Source organism: Saccopteryx bilineata, chromosome 3 (genome assembly GCF_036850765.1).
Source record: "Saccopteryx bilineata isolate mSacBil1 chromosome 3, mSacBil1_pri_phased_curated, whole genome shotgun sequence".
NCBI classification, from domain to species: domain Eukaryota; kingdom Metazoa; phylum Chordata; class Mammalia; order Chiroptera; family Emballonuridae; genus Saccopteryx; species Saccopteryx bilineata.
The window spans coordinates 31,812,147-31,834,489 of record NC_089492.1 but is presented as its reverse complement, the minus strand read 5'-3'; the positions used below and the strand labels follow the sequence as shown (position 1 = coordinate 31,834,489).

Below are 22,343 nucleotides of genomic sequence, written 5' to 3'. Positions count from 1 at the left end.
TATTTTCTTTCTTCTCTTTCAGGGGCTTTTGTTACTTACAAGTGTTCTTACAGTTTACTTACATTCGTTTCATTAAACTAAATTTTTCTCTGGCTGGTTGGCCCAGCAGTGGAAAGTCCCGGGTTCGATTTCCGGTCAGGGCACACAAGAGAAGTACCCATATGCTTCTCCACCTTCCCCCTCTCCTTTCTCTTTGTCTCTTTCTTCCTCTCTTGCAGCCAAGGCTCCATTGGAGTAAAGTTGTCTGGGCACTGAGGACAACTCCATGGCCTTTACCTCAGGCACCAGAATGGCTTCGGCTGCAATGGAGCAACAGCCAAGATGGGCAGAGCATCGCTTCCTGGTGGGCTTGCTGGGTGGATCCCAGTCAGGCACATGCAGGAGTCTGACTGCCTCCCCACTTCTAACTTTGGAAAAAATAAAATAAATTTTATTTTGTGTTTTATTTTATATATTTTCTACTTCTATACCTTCAAATGTACTAATCTTTTCTTCAGCAATGCCAAATCTGATGTTATCATCCAGTATATTTTACATTTTAGACATTGTAGTTTTTATACATAGAATCTCAATTAGGCTTTTGTAACTTTCATTATCTGCTTACCCTTTTGACAAAGAGAAGACACTATAATGACTGTTTTGATATTTTCCTTTGCTAAGTCTAGCAATTTTGTCAATTTTGCATTAGTATTGGTTGATTATTTTCATTACCATATGTTTTGCATGCATGTTATCTCTTGTTGGATGCCAGTCATTGTACATTTTACTTTGTTGGGTGCTGGATATTTTTTCTGTTTCTATAACTTTTTTTTAGCTTTGTCTAGGATATAGTCATGTGGAAACAATTTGACATGTTTGCATCTTTCTTTTGTGATTTGTTTGATGGATATGGAGCAGTGCTTAGTTTAAAACTAATTATTCTCTTCTACTTTAACCAATGCCCCATGACTTATGAGTTGTTTGGCAGGTAGGAACATCCACTGTTCTCCTCATCCTTTCAAATGACTTTTTCTTTAGTAGGGTGTTTTCTCAAATGCATGCTTAATGAAAACTATTCAACTGAATACTGGAAGGGACCCTCTGCAGATCTCTGAGGTTCTCTCTTAGTGTAACTTTCTTTTCTCTGGTTCTATGATATCCAGTCGTATTGCCCTCCTCAAAATCTCAGTTTTAATTCATTCAGCTCAGGAATCTGGCCAGCTGAACTTTAGCTCCTCTGTAGTACTCTGCTGCTTGAAAAGTCTTTCAAAGTAGTAAGGTAGGGTAATTGTAGAGCTCATCTTCTTTGTTTTCTATTTATAACTGTCTTGTTGCCTTATAGCCAATGTGTTTGACACCATTCTTTCATGTATTTTGTCTGTTTTTTTTTGTTTTAAGCAGGTAGAGAAATCTAGTCCTTGCTACCCCATATAAGTCAAAAGTAGAAGTTCCTGATTTCCAACAGAGGTCCTTTATGCTGAGCAAAGTTTTTGTCAATAAATTAAGTACAATAAAAAATTAAATACCCCTTGAAAATCTGTTGCAATTTAATCTATTATAAAATTCTATATGTCTGATGGAGATATTTTACTGAAGCAGTGCTCCCTACTTTTCTCATATTTTTCTTTGATCTGAGGAAAATGTCAAGGGAGTAAAATATAAAAAATAGTCTAGAGTTTACTGAAGAAAGAGCCTGGATTTTTCAATTAGTTCTTCTACAACATAATTAGCAGTTCAAATGCTATAGAAATGTTTACCTGAAACGTATGTACTCTTATGGATCAATGTCACCCTGTTAAATTTAATTTTCTAAATCAAATTTTAAAAAATTTGATAAAGAATAAAAGAAACATGTCATAAGAGTGTCATAATTGGGATAGTGTTCCTCTAATGATGTATAAAGGTTGTCTATATTATAAATGAAAAGAGTATTGAATTCAGTTTCTCTTTTCAAATTGTATCATCATACAGTTGCTTTATGTAGTAGATGAAGGGTTCTCCTTTCAATAGAGGCTGAATACATTTCTTTGATTTTTTCATAGCCCCAAAGGATTAAGCCCAGTGCAATTTGATTACACTTTTCTAATGTAGTAGAATAACGAGAATACAAATATTTTTAGCTTAAAATTTAAATATAAAGCTACTTAAAAATTAGCGCAGTAACCTTTTAAGAATCAAGATAAAATAATCTTTTATTTTAATTTTGAGGCTCTTAGCTCTGGAGCCATTTTAAAAAATTAATTAATATTTTTGAGTACATTTAGGACACAGAATAAATGAAGTTAAAAGGACATATAGAAGATGAGGACGGGATTTTGTGAAATATTGCTTTCATTCATTTACTTTTAAGATGATTCCCCTTAATATGAGCTATATATTTCATCAAATTTAAAAATGAGTTTATAATGGAAAAATTATTTTGTAATCATAGAATGGTGACTATAGTAGGAAAGACATTATGATACTTTCCAGTGAGGCTTATTTTCAGCTTAAATGTGCATTAATACTAATTTTTTGTTTCTTTTACTTTTTGGTGCACAGAAAAGATTACCATCTGCTTAACAGTTAATCTAATTTTGAAAACATACATTTTCAGAATTGTATAGTTTATAAATGTAACAGATACTAATTTTTCTATCATGAATTATCTGATTCGAAGCACAATGAATTATGACTTTATAATGATTATAAATTAAAATGATGCTTAAGAATGTCCTTTACAAAATATAAGAATATCAGTGGGTAAGAATGGAATGATAATATTGATGTGCTATTGTGAAACTGAGTCATTAACTATCATTTATATGTGCAGTTTTAGTAACTAATATTTAAAGTATGCATTGAGAGATACAGTAATTACTAGAGTATATATTTTTTCAATATTCTAGGCAGTTACTTTCTTTTGTAAAAATTTCAATTCACTGTGCTTACCTCCAAGTAAGTAGCTAGTGTGCTAGTGCAATATGCGATCATTCCTCTTATGTCAAAGACAAGCATATCATGTGAATTTTCTGCTACATCCCAGTATATTGGAAAAAATTGAACATTGTCCAGGAAGATGGTGGCATACATTGAGAAAATTAAGAGAACTTGGTTTAGTGTCTTCCCTGGGATTGTGTGACTTTTGTTTGATGTTTTAGTGCTTCTGTGTTAAAAATCTGTAAAATGAAAGCATCAATCTAACTGATTTGTAAGGGTTTTTTTTGTTGTTGTTGTTTACCATTTTATGATTTTCAAAGTAACATTGGATTACTCAGGCAGTTCTTTTTTTATTTCTTTTTATTTATTTTTTATTAAGTGAGAGGTAGGGAGGTTGAGTGATAGACTCCCGTATATGCCCCGACTGGGATCCACCTGGCAAACCCCATTCAGGGCAATGCTGTTCCCATCTGGAGCTACTGCTCTGTTGCTCAGCAATCAGGCTTTTTCAGCACCTGAAGGAGGCCAGGGAGGCATCCTCAGCACCCAGGGCCAACTTCCTGGAACCATTTGAGCCATAGCTACAGGAGGAGGAAGAGAGAGATAGAGAGAAAAGAGAGAGAAGGGGGAGGAATGGAGAAGCATATGGTTGCTTCTCCTGTGTGCTCTGACTGGAAATTGAACCCACATGCTGGGCTGATGCCCTACTGCTGAGCCAACCAGCCAGGGCATGCAATTCTTGAAGTTCTGTAAAAGTATATTTATATAGCCAAATATTCTACCCCTTAAACATTTTTTAAAAAGTAATTGAGAAATTTCATTAATTCTTTGATGTTACTATGTCGAACATATTCTGTGTTAAGTTTGGTTTGTATCCCTTCCCACATTTTTATAACAAAGGAGTGTTGAGGGCACCACTATTTTAGGAAACTATATTTATAGGAATTTGAGGAATAGGTAAAGCAGGAAAACTTATCAGAATGATATAATTTACAGAAACATCATTAAGTAAGTGGTTTTATAAGGTAGATCCTCAGTATTAAGTCTTTAAACTGAATAACCTAGAATGTTTGAGAATATAATTCGAAAATAGTTGTAGAATTTAGGAGGAAGAAAGAAAGAATTGTCTCCCTTCACTGATGTCAGCCTCCCTAACAGTGAGGGATAGTATAGTGACTCTGAGAAACAGCCTAATTTGTAGAATCTTGGGAAATTTTGTACCTCCTAACAAATATTAGCACTGTGTATCAATCTGCACATAAAGGAATACATTTTCACCATGTAAACTTCATGCCACATCAACACAAATTCTAGAATGAGATTAAGTTTAAATCTCATCTTCAGCACTTACTAGTTGTGTGACTTGTTTCTTTTTCTGTCATTAGAAATAATAGTAGTACCTATCTCACAGGCTATTGGTGAATATAAATAATTAATTTTATATAAAGCCCTTAGATGTGTACTTGACACACAGTGAGTGCTATAGAAGTGTTTTGCAATAATATTTATGGTATTAGATTTCTTTTACTTACTATATATGTCAGATATCGTGTAAGATGCAATTATATATATCTTCTTATTCAATTAATGATATAGTATTTGTATATTGGGTTTGTGTAGTCCTTATTGCATACATAAACTGAGTCTGCCAAAATTAATATGTATATAAATTATATAAAGCGATTTTTTTTGTGTGACAGAGACAGAGAGAGAGACAGAGTAAGGGATAGATAGGACAGACAGAAAGGGAGAGAGATGAGAAGCATCAATTCTTTGTTGTGGCATGTAAGTTGCTCACCAATTGCTTTCCCATATGTGTTTTGATCGGGGGCTGCAGTAGAGCAAGTGACCCTTTGCTCAAGCCAGCGACCTTGGGCTTCAAGCTAGTGACCATGAGGTCATGTCCATGATCCATGCTCAAGCCAGTGACCCCATGCTCAAATCAGTGAGCCCACGCTTAAGCAAATGAGCTTGTGCTCAAGCCAGCAACCATGGAGTTTTGAACCTGGGTCCTCTGTGTCCCAGGCCAGTGCTCTATCCACTGTGCCACTGCCTGGCTATAGAAAGCAATTTTAGTCTTTGAATTGAACCACTTAGTCTTCTATTTTTTTTCTTTTGGTTACATAAACTAAATGTAAAGCTGAAGGAAATATCCACATGATTCAGGTTGAAATTCACTTTTAAAGAAAGTGCACTTAAAATTTAAATTATCCATATGTTTAAAATAAATATATTTCTTCACACTAGATTATTATTTACATTTACATCTGATTTTAATTAGTCTTTGTCTTAAGTTCTCTGATAATATTTTATATTTAATCATTACCTTTGATTTTCAAACCACTTAAGTCCAATTTGCTTGTTTATACACTTAATATTTTTCCTAGAAATACAGTGAAATTTCTGAGTTAATTGTGTTACTGAATTCTGATTAGAAGACTTAGCCATCTTTTTGTTTTGAATTTCTTTTTTTCAGAAGGTTTGCCATTTCAAAGAGAAGAAACACTTTGATTAGGGTTATCATCCTCATTTTTCCTTTTTCCTTTAATAATTTCACTGGGAGATTTTATTCAGTCTTTTACCTTCAAGTACTACAAATATGCTGATGACTTACAGATATTATTTCACTAGCCAGATTATTTTTGAGCTCCAGATCCACCTATATAGCTGCTTATTGAAAATTTCTGTTTAATAAGTACCTCAAATTCACCTTATCTGCACCCGAATTCATTATTTTCCCCAAATCCACTTCTCATGTTTTTTTATTTTCTAATCTCCTCAACCCTCCAGAGATGTCCTTTTAACATCCCAGATGCTTAAGCCAGATTCTGCAAGTACTTCTCTACTTCTTCCTCAGTCAAGTCTTAAGGAGACTGACTTCTCAATATCTTCTAAATAATTTTTTTTCTTTTGTATTTTTCTGAAGTTAGAAGCAGGGAGGCAGTCAGACAGACTCCTGCATGTGCCTGACCAGTATCAACCCGTCATGCCCTCTAGGGGGTGATGCTCTGCCCATCTGGGGCGTTGCTCCATCTGGGCCAGAGCCATTCTAGCGCCTGAGGTGAAGGCCATGGAGCCGTCCTCAGCACCCGGGCCAACTTTGCTCCAATGTGGAGCCTTGGCTGTGGGAGGTAAAGAGAGAGAGAGGAAGGAGAGGGAGAAGGTGGAGAAGCAGATGGGCGCTTCTCCTGTGTGCCCTGACTGGGAATCGAACCTCGGGCTTCCACATGCCAGGCCAATGCTCTACCACTGAGCCAACCGACCAGGGCCTAAATCACTTCTTACCATTCCTCTTGCTACTACTATAGTTCATATCACTCTAACATTTGTTTCTTACCTGAAATATTGCAACAACTCTATTTGTTCTCCTTACTTCCAGACTTGTCTTCTTCCAATTAGTTAGTACATTGCAGCATAGTAAATACTCAAGAAATGATAGCTAATATTATGACTTATTCTTAAATCATTGATAGGTGTTTATTTATTTTTTTATTGAAATATACTAAAGATATGATGGTAGTAATATTTCATGCAGATATTATAGCTAAGTTTCTTATGGATGTATATGTTATAGCCAAAATTGAACTTGCTTAATCTGTTAAAAAAGATTAACTACTAGCAAATTTATTAGTAATAACTTAAATTTTTAAAATTTTAAAATGTTTGCAATGTTTGTTATCTTGTGAAATTGATACGCTTCTTAGATTTTGCCAGATATAATATAGTTAATCATGAAGACTTGACTCCCATTTATAATTTAGTTCTTCCACGCTACTTGTATTCCAAACATACCAGTCTTGTTTGTGCTTTTTTACATATGCCATATTCTTTGCATAAAATGTTCTCCCTCACTGGCCTTGCTGACATTCTCTTCGCTATTCTTTAAAGCCCTGCTTACATTTCAGAAACCTCTTAATCCTTTCTCCAAATCCTGATATTTCCTTTTTTATTTGAGTTTCTATAATTCTTTGTTATTCCCTTGCTTTCAGAATATCTCTTTGTTCTGCAATGATTTATTTCTCTCTCATTTTGTTTAGTTCCTTGAGGGCTCTGTCTTACTCTTTTTTTTTTCACCTGAGGCATGTAGTGTAGGGCCTGATACATATATAATGAGTGCTCTGAAAATGATTTTTTTAGACTAAATTGTTGTCAATAGATACGTGCTTGACTGTGTACATAGCTTTTATATGACCTTTAGTTTTAACATTTGAACAAAGCAGTCATTAACACAGTAATATAAAGAATGCAATCCTATCTCTTCTATGCAACATTCTATGTTTTAATAGGGTAGAATATAAATTACGGAACTATATGCATGACACTGTGTCGAGAGCTTTTCATGCTGTTTTATTTAATTCTTTAAAAACCCTATAAAGTTTTGCAGAAAAGGAAGTAAAGGCTTCGAGAGCTTAAGGAAATTACACAAGCTATATAGCTAGGAGTATTGTTTAAAAGGTGGAAATAAGACAGGACTATGTGATTACATCACAAGTATTATACTGTCACTTAGGTTTTAGAGAAACTGAACTTCAAGACACATGATTGTGAATTTTAATTTTCATAAGTTATTGTAATATATCAGGTCATTATTGTTATATTATCACTTTTACTATAGTATCATTATATTTAACTAAAAAGAAATATAGTAATTGAGTTTAATTTTATTATATTCTAAAATGTTCTTTTAGTCAAATCATGTATCTTATTATTTTACTTTCCACATTCATAATAATAATTTTTCCACATTTATAACATCGGGAAGCTATGACCCCAAATTATTCATTTTAATTAGTAATATTTTATCTTAAATGAATTTTTTAATTAATTCTTTCTTGTTGGTTATTAGGAGACTCCTAAATTAATAGAACAGAGATGACTTTTAAGCAATGTACAGAATTTTGTTTACTTTTGCTAGTTTATGATGAAATTAATGATAAATAGTGATGTAGTGTTTTACTGTCTTTGTACATAAAACCTTTTTCCTTAATATTTTTCAGTTCTCTTTGAGTTAATTTGGTATTTAATTAAGATTTCATTTGTGGAAAGCATTCTCCTTTTTCTGATATTTGAGTATTTAATTACTTTTAAAGATGTTATTCTAATTTATATATCTTAATATATTCTAGTATATGGCATGCTCTTAAATTTTTCCTCTTAAAATGTTTATATTTCTGTCAAAATATAATTAGATTTTTTCAGAATTTTCCTTTCGCTAACAAACTTTTAAAAATTCTTATTTATTTTAAGAATGGAATTAATGATTTTTTTTTTGTCTTTTCTGTCCTTTCTAACTTGCTTTCGTGGATATTCACACCAGGAGGACAAAGTGGTTAGAGTCTTTTTTCTGTCTAATATTATTTTCTTATTGTTGTTATTGCTAATTTTAATTTTATAGCTATATTTAATTTATATATTTTGAAGTGTTTTGTTACAGTTATAGTGCATGATAACCACTATCCTTATTAAGATACATTTTAAGCATGTTATCTGATTTTACTTAAAAACATTATATTGTAGATGAAAAATTGATTACTTTATTTGATTCTTAAGAGGCTTGTCTCTTTAGAATTTTGTATTTTTTAAGGAGCTCTTATATCATTCTTCATTGTGTTAAGAGTTCTTTTATAATGTTTTTTCTAGACTCATCATTGTATTGGCCAGAGTTTTTAAAAGAAGCTTCTGATTTAGTATAATGAGTCAATATTTGTAATAGTGAATGAATTACAATAATATTAAACGTGGATTTTTCAAAGTACATATTTACAGTTGATTATATGTCTTTAATATGTTTTTATTTTCTTAATATGTGTTAGAAATTGGTAAAATGTCTGTCATATATCATCATGTTAAATATTAGATGTAATTATAATTTAAAAATGCTTAGTTTTAGAGAATTCAACTCTAGCCTAGGTTTTAATATTCTATCAATATATGCTCTTAGAGGTCTGATTGGATTTGGACATGCTCTAGAGACTGGTGACTTCTGCAAAAATAGATAAATAATATCTTTCTATTCTGATTTTTTTTGATGGTCCAACTAAATTTGGGGTCTTTTCAAGTTTTCCCAAATTTAAATTGGCATAAAACCTAAAGAGAACATTGTTTAGCTGAGATCTTTAAAAACCGTGAATTTTTTTTTTTTTCGTCAGTAGGAACCTTTTTATTCTCTTCAATCTTCAGTTGCTAAGTTGAGGATGATGTGGGTGGTGGCAAATACTTATGTGGCTTTAGAATGAAAGCTTTGAGCAAAAGAAAAGATCTTCAGGGTTGCTTGGTTCTTCTTTTTGTTTTTGTTTTTGTTTTACCTATACGAAGTCTATCAAACTTTAAGGCAGTTGGAAGAGTAATTGCTGTAGTCATGTCCCAGACTCTGAGTCATCCTCAAATAGGGCAGCTGCTGCTCTAGAGAATCTACCAACCTTCTACTGGCCAACCTTCCTAGATAACTCTCAAGTAGTGTAATTTAGGCAGTTTAAAGCCTTTAGAATCTCTAGCACTACTTTTGTGTCCAGAGTTAACACAGGATACATAGCAGCTTGATTAATGTCTGGAGATTTATTTTTTTTTAATTGAATTCATTGGGGGTGATATTGGTTAATAAAATTATATAGGTTTCAGGTATGTAATTCTGTAATACATCATCTGTATGTTGTTTTGTATGTTCACCACCCCAAGTCAAGTCTCCTTCCTTTATCATTATTGTCTATAGTTTTTATATTGAATTCTGACACTAATTCTAGATCTTAGGTACTTAACTCAACTATGATTTTCATTTACTGACAGAATTTGGAATATAACAGTCTGCGTTTTAAACTAAGGATTGACTAACAGATAAAAGTACATGAATTTTATGTGGATTTGGAACATTGCAAATAAAGTTCAACAGACCTTTTTGTGACACTCTTTATGCAGTACTGTTCAATAGAGCTTTCTACAATGATGAAAATATTTTATATCTTCATTTAATTCAGTAAGCTGTAGTCACATGTAGCTGTTGAACACTTCAAATGTGACTAGCGTGACTGAGGAATTGAATTTTTAGTTTAATTTAATTTTAATTAATATAAATTTAAATAGCCATCTGTGGCCGACAAAAGGTCAAGCCTGTAGAACAAACGTTCCATGATTAGTCAACCCCTAAAGCAATACCTTGCTCTTGTACAAGCAGTCTGTTTTGCATACTGGCAGTGGAATTGAAAGCTATACAGAATGCGAGAAAGATACATTTGCCAGTGCCAGTCCCTTATAAAGCCAAGGAGGCTGATGGACAAGGGACTTCTTCTCAAAGGGCAGAATCAGGGAATATGAATGACAGCAGTCAAGGAAGAACCTCCTAAATAGCTGACTCTAAGGCTGACAGGATAGCCAAGGAAATGAAGCCATTGTTCATGTAGGGGTTATTATATGCTGTGGACTGTTGACCATTATATACTTCTCATTCTTCCTGTTTCTGAATGAGAGTTTTTGTTGCATTCTCTATCATTGTGTATTGGGTGTGTTGGGAACATATAATATGTCTTTTAGTATATAGGATCTCAGTGATTCACACTCAACTATGATGAAAAGACTTGCTCTACATCAGAGATCCTCGATTCAGCACAAGATTTTTTAACTGAGACTGAGATTATCTCCTTTGGGAGGGGTGAATGTGGTATATGAAAAATATATGTACAGAAAAGAATGTTGAGTAGTTGAAAGAGCCAACTGTTCTAGACTCTGCTCAATGGCTATCCTAGCAGACATTTTCAGCTTCTCTCTTACAGTCTCCAATAGAGGACTTGAAAATGAAAATTTTTTTAGCTTTCCTTGCGATTAGAATGGCTGTGTGACACAGTTCTAGCAAATGAGATGAAGAAAATTTATAAGGGCTTCTCAGAAGTCATGATAAAAAATAAAGAAGATGTAGCTGGAACCACGTTTTAATGCAAAAGTGATATCTTGAACTTCACAGGCTATTTGAGAGTGAGTCATTAATCTTGGCATTGTAGAGCCACTACTACTAGTTCAACACCATCAAATTCCTTCCCCAATACAAGAAAAAAAAATACCCAACTCAATTTGTTTCTGCCATTAGTAGTCACATTTTTTGTTACTTATTGTCAAAAGTATTTAATAGAAACATTAGTGGATTTGCAATGTGTGCCAGGGAAATGAAACAAACATCTAGAGTTGTTCTTCAGAAATTTAGAAGTAAAGATGTGCATATTGATCATTGCCCTGATACTCTGCAATCTGCTATTGCCTATATATAATGTTTGAAGAATTAAGATTACTTAACACATCTGCTCATATATATTGTGTAAATTATTCAGGTTGCAAACTATAAATTAATATGAACTTGTTGAATGTTTTAGGATGGGAGGAGCAAATAAGTAAACTAAACTTCCATGGCAAATTATTTGCCATAACTTAAGACATATATCTAACCATTTGTCTTTAAGTAAATACTGACCTACTCATGTCTAGAGAGAGCATAATGGAAATATAGTTTTGGGACAAAATGATGCTTATTTCACTGTCTAGAGAGACAGTCTGCTTATATAAAGATCACTCTAATGAGGATCTAAAATTATCTTTTTTTTCTCTCTTTACAACAATATTAGTTCTCTTATCCAGTATTTCTTGAGACAATAATAAATAAAATTTTCAGGTTATTGACATTTATTGTAAAAAATAATGTTTCTAATGGAATGTTGTTGAAATAAAGGGTGTGGAAAGACGATAAATGTCCTGTAGTATCTCTCACAATTCAGCAGCATAACGATGATCTGTTGGGTTGTAGCTGAAGCTACGATATTCAGAGCAACGTGCTCTCTTTGTTATCACCTCAATCTGATGCTTTTACTGATTTAAGCACATTATCCAGGCTTTCATACCCTGTGTTTATTTGCCTGCCCATTGTTATTCTCATATGGGGTTGCAATTTAGCATATAACTTAAAAGATTTTTTTAAGTTACAGTATTTTTGGTTGTTCCATTTAATCTAGGCAATAGCTGTGTGGAGTATATTCCTGTAAATACTGTCTTAACAGTAGTAAATTAATTTAATTGCTTTTGCATTTTGATTTAATCATATAATAACTTTTGTATGACCTTAATAAAATTGTTCTTGAAACTGAATATACAGCTCTGTCAGGGCTGAATCTTATAATAAAATCACAAGTTTAACTACTACTACTACTACTACTACTACTAATATTCTGCCTCTTTTATTATAAGCCTGGCAGAAGACCAGAATTCTTACACTGTTTGCTAGAAAGATTATATAAGCATCCAAAGTTTTTCACTAGCAATATAGAAGTATTTTAAATATATTGGATATATTATTTAAACAACATATCATCCAACAAGAATATAGAAAATAAATACATCTAGAAGGCAGGAAGAGTTTTGAGTAAATTAAAAGACAGAGGAATTCTGAATATTTGTTTGAATATATTATTCATTGTAAGGTTAGTGAATAAATTTTATCACACATACTACTAATATCCCAGGGGTTCATTTTTCTTTTTCTTTTATTTGTTTACTGATATGTAAGAATGTTTAATTGTCTTGTAGTAAAATTTATCAATCTTTATTGCATCTGGATTTTATGTCACACATAATAAAACCTTCTTTGCTCCAAGATTCCAAGAACAAAATTTCTCATATTCCATCATGGCTTTCTTTGAGGAGTGGGATGGGGTGAAGAAAGTATTCATTTTTTTATGTGTTTAAGACAATATTCAGAATTTATTTTTGTGTATGTTATACAGTGTGAATCCAAATTTTTTCACATTTTTAAAATTAATTTTAATTTATTGTGTTAACATGGATTCAAGTGTCCAAATCAATATAATTTCCTCACCCCCACATCCTTGTCCCTCATTATACCCCTTTTGCCCCCCTCCCCCTAATCACCTTCCTCCTTCCTTCTGGGATTTGCTGACCTGTTATCTGTATCTGTGTGTTATGTATATATATATATAATTTCACTGATCCCTTCACCTTCTTTGATGCCAACCCCTCATCCTTCCCGCTGACAGCTGTCCCTCTGGTCCCTGTGACCCTGCCTCTGTGCCTCTAATTTGTTCCTCAGTTCACTTGGTTCATTAGATTCCATATATAAGCGCGATCATATGATATTTGTCTTTATCTGCCTGGCTTATTTCTTTTAGCTTTATAATCTCCAGGTCCATCCATGCCATTGCAAAAGGTAAAATCTCCATCTTTTTCAAGGCTGCATAGTATTCCATTGAGTATATGTAGCACAGGTTTTTAATCCACTTGTCCATTGACAGACAGTTGGGCTGTTTCCAGATCTTGGCTATTGTAAACAATGCTGCCATGAACATGGGCATGCATATCTTCTTTTGAATCAGTGATTGGTATTCTTAGGATATATTCCTAAAAGTGGGATAGCTGGGTCAAAAGGCAGTTCCATTTTTAATTTTTTGAGGCAACTCCATACTGTTGTCCATAGTGGCTGCATCAGTCTGTATTCCCACCAGCGGTGCAGAAGGGTTCCCTTTTCTCCATATCCTCACCAGCACTTATTCTGTGTTGATTTGTTAATGAGCGCCATTCTGACAGGCGTGAGGTAGTATATCATTGTAGTTTTAATTGGCGTTTCTTTGATGATTAATGACATTAAACATATTTTCATATGCCTATTGGCCATCTGTTTGTCTTCTTTGGAGAAGTGTCTATTCAGTTCTTTTGCTCATTTCTTAATTGGATTGTTTACCTTTCTGGTGTTGAGTTTTAGAAGTTCTTTATAAATTTTAGTCATTAACCCTAATCAGACATCCTGACGAATATGTTCTCCCATTGTGTGGGTTTTCTTTTTATTTTGTTCATGGTGTCTTTTGCTGTTTAAAAGCTTTTTAGTTTTATATAGTCCCATTTGTTTATTTTGTCCTTTATTTCACTTGCCCATGGAGATAAATCAGCAAAAATATTGCTACAAGAGATATTGGAGAGTTTACTGCCTATGTTTTCTTCCAAGATGTTTATGGTTTTGTGACTTACATTTAAGTCTTTTATCCATTTTGAGTTTATTTTTGTGAATGGTATAAGTTGGTGGTCTAGTTTCTTTTTTTTTTGCATGTACCTGTCCAATTTTCCCAACATAATTTATTAAAGAGACTGTCTTTACTCCACTGTATGCTCTTACCTCCTTTGTCAAATATCAATTGACCATAATGGCATCTGTATACCTGTTCTTATGCCAGTGCCAAGCTATTTTTATTGCTATGACCTTGTAGTATAACTTGATATCAGGAAGTGTAATACCTCCCACTTTATTCTTCATTTTCAAGATTGCTGAGGCCGTTTGTGTTCTTTTTGGTTACATATAAATTTTTGGAATATTTGTTTAGTATTTTTGAAGTATGCCATTGGTATTTTAATAGGAATTGCACTGAATTTATAGATTGCTTTGGGTAATATAGACATTTTAATGATGTTTATTCTTCTATCCATGAATATGATACATATTTCCACTTGTTTGTATCTTCCTTGATTTCTTTTTTTAATGTCTTATAATTTTCCAAGTACAAGTCTTTTACCTCTTTGGCTAAATTTTCTCCTAGATATATTATTTTTTCTGTTGGCAATAGTGAAGGGGATTGTTTCCTTAATTTCTTTTTCAGACAGTTTGTTGTTGGTGTATTGAAATGGCACTGATTTGTGAATATTATTTTTATATTCTGCCACCTTGTCAAATTCATTTATCAGGTCTAGTAGTTTTTTGACTGAGACTTGAGGTTTTTCTATGTACAGTATCATGTCACCAGCAAATAATGATAGTTTTACTTCTTTTTTTCCAATTTGGATGCTTTTTATTTCTTCTTCTTGTCTGAGTGCTGTAGCTTGGACTTCCAGAACTCTGTTGAATAAGAGTGGTGAAAGTGAACACCCCTGCCTTGTTCCTGATCTTAAGGAGATTGCTTTTAATTTTTTTCCCATTGAGTATGATGTTGGCTGTGGGTTTCTCATAGATGGTCTTTATCATGTTGAGGTATGTTCCCAGTATTCCCACTTTGCTGAGAGTTTTGATCATAAATGGGTGCTGGATTTTATCAAGTGCTTTTTCTGCATCTATTGATATAATTGTGTGATTTTTATCCTTTCTTGAATCACATTGATTGATTTGTGGATATTGTACCAGTCTTGCCTCCCTGGAATATATCTCACTTGATCATGATGTATGACTTTTCTAATTATTGGTGGATCTGTTTTGTTAATATTTTGTTGAGAAATTTAGCATCTGTGTTCATCAGGGATATTAGCCTATAGTTTTCTTTCTTTGTAGTGTCTTTACCTGATTTTGGAATGAGGATGATGCTTGCCTCATAAAAGGAGCTTGGAAGTCTTCCCTTCTCTTGAATTTTTTGAAATAACTTGAGAATGACAGGTGTTAGTTCTTCTTTGAATATTGGGTAAAATTTGCCTATGAAGCCATCTGGCCCGGTATTTTGGTCTGTTGGGAGTTTTTTTTGATAACTATTTCAATTTCATTTGTTGTAATTGGTCTGTTTAGGTTTTCTGATTCTTCCAGGTTGAGTTTTGGAAGAGTGTATGTTTCTAGGAATTTATTTATTTCACCTAGGTTGTCCAATTGTTTGGCATATAGATCTTCATAGTATTTTTTTACAATCCTTTTTATTTCTGTGATGTCTTTTGTTTCTTCATTTTCATTTCTAATTTTATTTATTTGAGTCTTCTCTCTTTTTTTTTTCTGATGAGTCTGGTTAAAGGTTTGTTAATATTGTTTTCCTTTTCAAAGAACCAGCTCTTAGTTTCAGTGATCTTTTGTATTGTTTTCTTAGACTCTTATGTCATTTATTTTCATTCTGATCTCCAATTTTTTTCATATTGTTAACCATTTGTCATAATGCTATTTATTGAGTAATTCATTTTTTTTTTTTTCCTGAAGCTGGAAACAGGGAGAGACAGTCAGACAGACTCCTGCATGCGCCCGACCGGGATCCACCTGGCACACCCACCAGGGGCGCCACTCTGCCCACCAGGGGGCGATGCTCTGCCCCTCCGGGGCGTTGCTCTGCTGCGACCAGAGCCACTCTAGCGCCTGGGGCAGAGGCCAAGGAGCCATCCCCAGCGCCCGGGCCATCTTTGCTCCAATGGAGCCTTGGCTGCAGGAGGGGAAGAGAGAGACAGAGAGGAAGGAGGGGGTGGGGGTGGAGAAGCAAATGGGCGCTTCTCCTATGTGCCCTGGCCGGGAATCGAACCCGAGTCCCCGCACGCCAGGCCTACGCTCTACCGCTGAGCCAACCGGCCAGGGCCGAGTAATTCATTTTTTATTCACTAATGTTCAGAGGCATATTTTTTTCTCATGTGGAATTGTTAAGCATTACAGTCCATTTATGGTCTCTTTAATCTGCATGTTGATTTTTCTCTTCTTGAGCCAGTACCAAGTACCAGTATGTAGTTTAGTGACTGTACCTTTTTATTATGTGTTACTGGTGGCACATTAGGGAGTAGGCCACCCTGGCAACAGACACTATAGTAGCATGTATGTTGTCTGTAGAGAATATTTTTTATAAAACAAACTAAAGGTTGGTTTGCTTATTATTATCTTCATATGCAGGCAATTCTATTTTTTTTTTTAAAGTGAGAGGTGGGGAGCTAGATTACTGCATGCGCCAGAATGGGCTCTACCCAGCACGCCTACCTGGTCTGGTGCTTGGACCAAATGAGCCACTGGCTGCGAGAGGGGAAGAGAGAAAAAGGGGAGAGGGAGGGAAAGAAAGCAGGTGGTTGCTTCTCACATGTGCCCTGACTGGTGATGGAACCTGGGATCTCTGCATGCTGGGCCAGCGCTCTATCTGCTGAGCCAACTCACTGGGGCCGATATGTAGGTAATTCTAAACCATTTGATGATAAAATACTCCACCCCCACTGAGGCAGAATATATCCGTTTATATCACTGGAATGTAGTTTCCTCATAATTTGCTCTTTTTTTTTCTTTTCAAATTATTTTCTGGCTATTCTTTTTTATTTTCTTTTTAAGAAAAGTTGAAGTGTAACTTACAGTAAAATGCAGAGGATTTAAGTATAGTTTGATGAGTTTTAAAATATATGTATATTTTCAAGTAATTAATCATCACCCTGTTAAACCATATATTGTTATCGTAATTGTAGAAAGTTCACTTATGCGCTTTTTCTGTCAGTTCTTCACCCTCCTCTTCCAAGAGGCAGTCACTTGTATAATGAAAATAATGGATGGTCATTGTGTTGTATATTTACATATTTTACAATTGTATAATTACTTTCAGATTTTTCTCACTGCCTCACGCAAACTTGTTTTCCATTTCTGTTACAGATTTTTCTCAGTTTTGTTTAGAGGTTTTTTGATATACCAATTTTCTAGTTTATGATCTTTAATAGTTCTAAATCATCCAATTCTCTTGTTTGGTTATCGTTTTGTCAGCTCCAATTTTAAGGACAGTCACTGAGACATGTTAGTTAATATGAATTTGGCCACTAAATGGAGGAAGTGGTCAAGATAGAGTTGAAGTAGCCTGACCTGTGGTGGCGCAGTGGATAAAGCGTCAACCTGGAAATGCTGAGGTCGCCGGTTCGAAGCCCTGGACTTGCCTGGTCAAGGCACATATGGGAGTTGATGCTTCCAGCTCCTCCCCCCCTTCTCTGTCTCTGTCTCTCCCTCTCCTCTCTAAAAATAAATAAATAAATAAATAAAACACTCCCTAAAAAAAAAAGAAAAAAAAGATAGAGTTGAAGTATGGGGACAAAAAGGCAGGTGAGTTTTTTAAAACTGATGTATAAATAAATCACGTAGAGACAACGGAAGACAATGGAAAAAGAAAAAAATATTTTTTACTGGTTTTCTGGTTTTTACCTTTCTTTAGGTTTTTTTCTTGATCTATTGATATTACCACAATTTTTCTCCTTTAATCTATTGTCTAGTAAATCAGATTTCTTTTTTTTTTTTTTTTTTTAGTTTTAGTTTTAGTGAGAGGAGGGGAGGCAGAGAGACAGACTCCCATTCCCACATGCTCCTGGACCCGGGATCCACCCAGCAAGCTTATTGGGGGCAATGCTCTGCCCATCTGGGGCCGTTTGCTCTATTGCAATCAGAGCCATTTTTTGCACCTGAGGCGGAGGCCATGGAGCCATCCTCAGCACCATAGGCCACCTTGCTTGAGCCAGTCGAGCCATGGCTGTGGGGGGAGGGGAGTTGAGAAGGAAAAGGGGAAGAGGTGGAGAAGCAAATGGTCACTTCTGTGTACCCTAATGGGGAATCAAACCTGGGACATCCACCCACCTGGCTGACGCTCTACCACTGAGCAAACTGACTAGGGCCTTGAATCTTTGATTTACATAAGCAACTTTGTGTCTTTAGAATAAAACTCACTTGGTTATATGATATGATATTCTTCTTTTTTTTGTATTTTTCTGAAGTTGAAAAGGGGGAAGCAGTCAGACAGACTCCCGCATGAGCCCAACCGGGATCCACCCAGCATGCCCAGCAGGGGGCGATGCTCTGCCCATCTGGGGTGTCGCTCTGTTGCAACCAGAGCCATTCTAGTGCCTGAGGCAGAGTCCATAGAGCCATCCTCAGCTCCCAGGCCAACTTTGCTCCAATGGAGCCTTGGCTGTGGGAGGGGAAGAGAGAGACAGAGAGGAAGGAGAGGGGGAGGGGTGGAGAAGCAGATGGGCGCTTCTCTTGTGTGCCTTGGCCAGGAATCGAACCTGGGACTCCTGCACGCCAGGCCGACATTCTACCACTGAGCCAACTAGCCAGGGATGATATGATATTCTTAAAAATGTATTTCTGAATTTGATTTACTAATATTTTTTAAAGGATTTCCCCATCTATGTTCATGAAAAATATTGGTTCATAATTTTTTGTTTTTCTGTTCTTTTCTGGTTTTGGTTTGAAAGTATTGCTGACCTCATAAAATCAATGGTTTTATTCCTTCTCTGTATTTCTGAAAGAATTTGTATTATTTTTTCCAAGCATATGATAGAATCCACCAGGAGGCTAAGTCTAGAGTTCTTTGTGGGAAGTTACTCAAAATTTGACTTAAGTTTAGTTCTTGACTGATTTTAATTTAAGACTTGGTTTTTAGATGGATACAACATTTTGGTATGTTTTTAGGAGAGCTTAGGGGATTCTTGAAGCATAATATGACCTCAAATTGAATTTTCTTACTAAAAATGACTTCCTCTTTTTGAAGGTTTTTTTTTTCTTGTTCTTTATTTTATACTAGATGTGATATTTAATGTGAACAGAATCTTTGTGAATAAGAGTGAATCATGTATCTTGGGCTTATTTTGCTTAGATCACACCTCCCTTTCACCTATAGAGTCAACTGAATATAAACCAAATTTTTATAGATAAAAAAGTAGAATATGGGACACTCTAATGGCTTTAAATACTATCTGTATACTAATGTCTTAGTCTGTCCAGGCTGCTGTAACAAAATGCCATTGACTAGGTGGTTTATAACAACACAAATTCCTTACAATTCTGGCAGCGGGAAGTCCAAGAACAAGGAACTGGAAAGTTCTGAGTCTGGTCAGGTTTACTTTTTCATTTTTTTTCCATTGTGTCTTCACATAGTGGAATGGGGAAGGATATCACTGTGGTCTCTTTGATAAGGGCACTAATCCTATTCACAAGGGCTCTCCCTCGTGACTTAATTACCTCCCAAAGAGCCTACCTTTGGGGGTTAGGATTTCAACAAACTAATTTTGGGGAAACATAGATATTCAGTCCATAACAACTAATATTTTCTGAACCTGACCTGCACTCTCGGGTCATATATTTACTAACTCTCTACTTGATATATCTGCTTAGATATGTAATAGGTATCTCAAACTTAATATGTAGCCCCCAGTATTATTGGATACCCTGTTTCTGGATCTAAAAACATAGGCATTATTCTTTGTCCTTACTCAACAATTTGAATTTATCGCCAAGTCCCGTTGGCTTCTCCTTTTAAAACATATATTTTCATTTCTATTGCTATCATTTTACTCTAAGCCACTATTATCTCTCATTTGGACTCCTGCAGTAGCTTCCTAATTAGTTCTGCTTTCTTTATCCAACCCAATCTCCATATGTCTGCTTGGCTGAATTTTCAAAGTGTAATCAGAGTATATTATTCTTTTGCTTAAACACTTCATCTACTTTTTCACATAACTTCTCATTGGAGCACACAAGGAAGAGGATACATAACCTGGTTTCTATATATCAATCTCATCCTCATTGCTGTTTTCCCAGGCATTTCTCTCCCAGAAGCCGCCAAGCCCTTTTTTACTTGTAGGTATTTATATACCTTGCTTCTTCTATCTGGAATGCATTTTCACCTGGAAAGCTCATTCTCATATTGCTATCAGTTCACCTGTCATCTTCAGAGAGGCCTTCTCTGACCACCCTCTGTAGGGTGTTACTCCCATTCAACACTTACTCTCTAGCATATCCCTTTTTAAAAACTGAATTTATTGGGTTGAAATTGGTTTGCAAACTATACAGTTTTTAAGTGTACAACTCAATAAAACATCATCTACCCACTGCATTGTGTGCCCCTTAGCCAAGCAAAGTCTCCTTCTCTCCCCTTTTTACCCCGCTTTGCTATTAGGGGAGGAAGTTTGGGGGTCTGTATAAAAGAGGTGAAGAGATTAAGCAAAAACAAATATATATGTCATTTTTTTACATTTTCTCCAAAACACGCATGTATATAATTTTCTTTTCTATTTGTTTATTGTCTATCTCTCCAACTTGAGTGTAAGTCCATGAGAAAAGAACTTGTCTTTTTTATTACAGACATTTTTTGATATCACTAAATTTTCCCTGCTCTCAATCCAACATGAGCAAATGAAATACAGTTAGTTGTTCTTCCCATATCAGGTTCACTTTTCGTGGTCTCACTCTATAGCGGATTTTAAAATTGTATATATCTACTTTTGTATCGCAAATATTTTGCTATATCACAGGATTTAGCAGTATATAGATATTTTATATATTTATTATTTACATTATTTTTGTGGTAAAATAAGCATTTTCTATTCTAAAAAATTGAAAAGGTTTATAAGAGTGTGGGGAGAGTTTATAAAGCCTCAAAAATATATATAAATAATAAAATAAATATAGGGTCACTACTTTGTGGATTTTTTCCTGTTGTGGGGGTTCTGGAATCTAACCCCTGCAATAGATGAGGGACCACCACTCTAATTAAAAGAAACATAAAATGAATTAATTATTTTATTATTTTTAAAGAAATAACAGCATCATCAAATCAGACTGAAGCGGAAAGATTTTAAATTTGTCACTTTAGGCTCCAATATTATTTAAAATTTTAGAACTTGTATGTTGCATAAAAAATGAGCCTAGATAAAACTGGCTGCATCAGTCCAGGTGATTCTTTCTCTACTGACATTAGTTTTCCAATTTTTGGTCTAATCATTTGGTATTATGAGTAATTAGGAATTAAAAGTAAACAATTTAGTTAGAGAATATAACAATCAGGTCTTTGTTGTGTATTCCCAACTCCTCAGTGTGTATTCCAAAGGATTTCTTTATCTGTGTCTCAGGGACTGGTTGTGTCCATGAACAAAATACAGTATTTTTCTTAAGGCTAACAGAGTGCTTACTGGCTCAGAGTCTGTCTATTTATAATCACAGACTAGGCCTTTAAGTGCCATCACCATATATCTGAGGGTGTGTTCCATTTTTGAAGGATGTTCTTATTATATTGGATGGTGGAGCTAGATTAAAATGCACATGGACAGAAAAACATGCTCCTGTTTGGAGCTTTGTTACAACAGGCTCTCTGGTTCCAGACTAAGAGCCCACCAGAGTGTAATTAACCTGGTAGCTGACCAAGTTGGATCTCTAAGAATAGCTCTGGGTTAGCTCTAGCTACAGACAGCGTAACTGACCTGGGCCTTCAGTGAATAGGTGGTGATTCCTCAGGGACTTAATGTCAGATGATTAGGATGTGCGCTGGTAGCTGGCTTAACTTTTTGTTCGGAATTTATTTTTAGGCATTTATCATAAGAAAATTTGCTGAGCTGTTTGTGTGCCTTTTCAAAAAGCCAGCACATTGTGCTTCTTGTGCTTATTTAATTGAAGATGGCACCAAGTGAGGCTAGCTTTAACTTCATAGCATAGCATTAGAATTTGTTGTGATGTTGTAAAAGCAGGGAAGTGACTAATTAAAAGTTAGTGTTCACTTGGAGTACACTAAAAGTAGCCCATACAAGATCCAGATAGAGTCCATGAAAATCTAAGAACTACTGACTTGATTAAATTATTTGATTTGAGGAGAGGACAGGGTACAGAGAAAGCTAGTAATTGCCATTGGGGTTTAGTTACCAGATAGCGTGTAAAACCATTCATCATTGGGACTATTTTATTATGTTCTTCTTAAATTTTTTTATTGTTGTAAAATGGCCAAACATAAAATTTACCA

At 34.8% G+C, this 22,343-nt stretch overlaps 1 protein-coding gene across 38 annotated transcripts in view; it reads left to right on the top strand.

Annotated features, from left to right (window-relative positions):
- RIMS2 (regulating synaptic membrane exocytosis 2) overlaps window positions 1–22,343 on the top strand; it is a 653,442-nt gene that overhangs the window by 144,520 nt on the left and 486,579 nt on the right. For 29 of the 38 annotated variants that reach the window (XM_066265875.1, XM_066265849.1, XM_066265883.1 and 26 more), the window contains one exon: window positions 8,216–8,227. The exons of the other annotated variants lie outside the window; for them this stretch is intronic. In XM_066265875.1, the coding sequence (XP_066121972.1) occupies window positions 8,216–8,227 (12 nt within the window). The remainder of the gene's footprint in view (window positions 1–8,215; window positions 8,228–22,343) is intronic. 38 annotated transcript variants of the gene reach the window in all.